The sequence below is a fragment of the Rhea americana genome, unplaced genomic scaffold, assembly GCF_003343005.1.
Source record: "Rhea americana isolate MKP2758 unplaced genomic scaffold, rheAme1 scaffold_882, whole genome shotgun sequence".
Lineage (NCBI taxonomy): Eukaryota > Metazoa > Chordata > Aves > Rheiformes > Rheidae > Rhea > Rhea americana.
This window is the reverse complement of record NW_028187069.1, coordinates 14,152-16,588: the sequence shown is the minus strand read 5'-3', so window position 1 is coordinate 16,588 and position 2,437 is coordinate 14,152. Positions and strand designations below refer to the sequence as shown.

The 2,437-nt window shown below is 72.9% G+C and overlaps 1 protein-coding gene across 1 annotated transcript in view; it reads right to left on the bottom strand.

Annotated features, from left to right (window-relative positions):
* Positions 1-612: 612 nt before the first annotated feature.
* MAN2B1 (mannosidase alpha class 2B member 1) overlaps positions 613-2,437 on the bottom strand; it is an 8,504-nt gene continuing 6,679 nt past the window's right edge. The window contains exons 11-18 of the mRNA XM_085323854.1: positions 2,291-2,409; positions 2,091-2,192; positions 1,911-1,998; positions 1,742-1,822; positions 1,412-1,648; positions 1,166-1,315; positions 845-947; positions 613-763 (exon numbers count right to left, since the gene is read on the bottom strand). Of these exons, the coding sequence (XP_085179980.1) occupies positions 630-763; positions 845-947; positions 1,166-1,315; positions 1,412-1,648; positions 1,742-1,822; positions 1,911-1,998; positions 2,091-2,192; positions 2,291-2,409 (1,014 nt within the window). The 3' untranslated portion in view covers positions 613-629. The remainder of the gene's footprint in view (positions 764-844; positions 948-1,165; positions 1,316-1,411; positions 1,649-1,741; positions 1,823-1,910; positions 1,999-2,090; positions 2,193-2,290; positions 2,410-2,437) is intronic.

The following is a 2,437-nucleotide window of genomic DNA, read 5'->3' as shown; positions in this document are numbered from 1 at the left end:
CTCCAGGCCAACTTCGCCCTCCGCGACGACGCCAACCCCAGCTCCCGCAAACGGGGCTTGAAGCGCTTCCCCGAAAACCCCGAGGCCTTTTGGGGGCCCAAAGCCAGGGCCAAGGCGGGGTAAGGGCAGCGCGGGAGCTTCTCGGGCGTCTAATACCGCGGTTGGGCTTCCGACCGTCTCCGCGAAGGGAGCTCGAGCGCTTCCCCGCGCTCCGCTCCAGCGGGGCGGACGAGGATCCCCCTCCGGAGGGGGGATCCCGGGTGCCACGGGATGTCCTTATCTTCCCCCCCCCCCCGCTTCCCAGGGGCGGCATCTCTCCCTGCCTCCAGGAGAAGCGGAAACGCCACCAGAACAAGCGGACGGAGCGGACGGACGACGGCGCCGSCTTGAAAAACTTCCCCTGCAAGCGCTTCAAGGAGGTGGGTCCGGGCCGCGGGGCCGGSGCCTCGGAGGCGGCTCCCCCCGGAGCACCCGCGACTCGCCCGTCCCCTCCGCCGCAGGGGACCTGCTCCTTGGGCGCCCGGTGCCGCTATTCGCACGAGGAGGCGGCCGCCCCGGCGGAGCCTCCCCGGCCCTGACGCCGCCTCTCGCTCCGATTAAACCGCGCCGGCAGCGAAGCCTCCCGTTTATTAACGCGCTTCCCCCGCGGGTCCCGTCGCGGCCCCGCCGTAGCGCACCGCGGCCACGAACGTCCGGATCTCCATGGGCCGCAGCGTGACGCTCTCGGGGTCCAGCTTGGGGGCCGGCCGGGGCCGTGCCGGACCTGGGGACGAGAGCGGAAGGGGTGAGGGGGACCCGGCGGGACCCCCAGCGCGTGTGTCCCCCCCCCGCGGCCCCCGGGTACCTGTGGCCGGGTTCCAGACCAGGCGGGTCACGGTGTCGAGCGGCTGGTCGGCCGCCAGGTTCATCTCCTGCAGCGAGGTGATGGTGAAGGCCGAGAAGAGGTTCTGGGAGAGGGAGAAAAACAAAAAAAAAGGGAAAAATTACCTTTCCCTTCCGTTCCCGCTGGTGCCTCCGTCTCCCCGGACCTCTAGGATCTGGGAGACTTGGGCCRCGTCTCACCCCCGACCCCCCCAGCCTGGAGCAACCAGAGCCTTGAGGTTCTCCTGCTCGCACGGAGAGGACGAGGGTGGGGGGGACGGGTCCCCGGCCGGCGGTGGCTCACCAGGAGGTCCAGGGTGACGGGCTGGGACCCGTTGGCGCTTTCGCCCTTCTCGAACTGGTGCTCGAGGCGGAGGAGGACGGTGCCGGGGTCCCAGGGCGCCAGCGTGAGGAGGTGGACGTTGGGCGGCAGCTCGCGCCGCAGCGCCGAGAACTGCGGGGGGGGGGGAAAAAAAAGAGGGTCGGGGTCAGCGCGGAGAGCCCGCGGGCGCCGTCCCCCCGTCGCTCCCCGTCCCCCCGCGCCCGTCACCTGCTGCAGGCCGGGCCGGCCGCGCCGGTAGGACGGGCCCCCGCCGGGTGCCAGCACCACGTAGGGCGCCGTGACCTCCTGCTGGGCCAGCGGCCGGTGCTGGTCGGCCGCCGACTGCGCCGCGTCGAGGAGGACGAGGTGGCGGCCGCGCACCACCAGCCCGCGGTTGTCGGCCCCGGGCTCCTGCAGCGGCTCCCCGACGCCGCGCTCGTCGTCGTACAGCAGCCGCCGGTGGACCTGGAGCCGCCGGCGGGGGTTAAAACGTCCCGGTTGGCCCCCCCCCCCGCGCCGCCGCGAGGCTCGGCGCCCGCCGCGCTGCCCCCTCCTCACCATGAGCTCCAGGGAGCCGTCCAAGATGCTGCTGCCGCCCTGCGACCGGTCCGTCAGCACCGTCAGCTGGAGCTTCTCGTCCTGGAGCGGGGAGGGCCCGGCGGCGCGTGAGACGAGCTCTGCCCCGGGCTCAGCCCGCGGCGCTCCACCCTCCCCGCCCCGCYACCACCTTGATGTAGATGCGGCTGTTCACGGGGTAGTAATTCCCCGCCACGGGCTCYGTCTGGTTCAGCTTCCACGTGGGGCGGTGGTCGCGCCTAGGGGACGAGGGGGGAGCCCGGTGACGGGAGCGAGATGGGGACGGGCAGGGGGACAGGACGCCGTCACCGCGCCCCGGGACGTCCCCGACCTGCGCTCCAGGATCTGCCGCCCGTTGGAGTCGGTGTAGAAGCGGGCGTCCGTCCGCAGCGCCGTCTCGAAGCGGCTGATGATCTCCTTGCCCCAGCCGTCCCTTGGGAAGGGGGGGACGGCGATGAGCCGGGGGGACGGGACGGGACACAACGCCGGGGCGGCTCCCGGCCTCTCCCGAGCTCGGCCCCCCCGACTCACGCCACGGGGACGGGCCCCACGGTCCACTCCAGCTCCACGAAGGGCTGCCCGGCGTGGAGACGCACCACCTGGGAGCACCACGAGGAGAAGTTCTGGTAGACCTCCTGCACCAGGGCGTTCTGCGAGGGACACGCGGGCGTCAGGGCC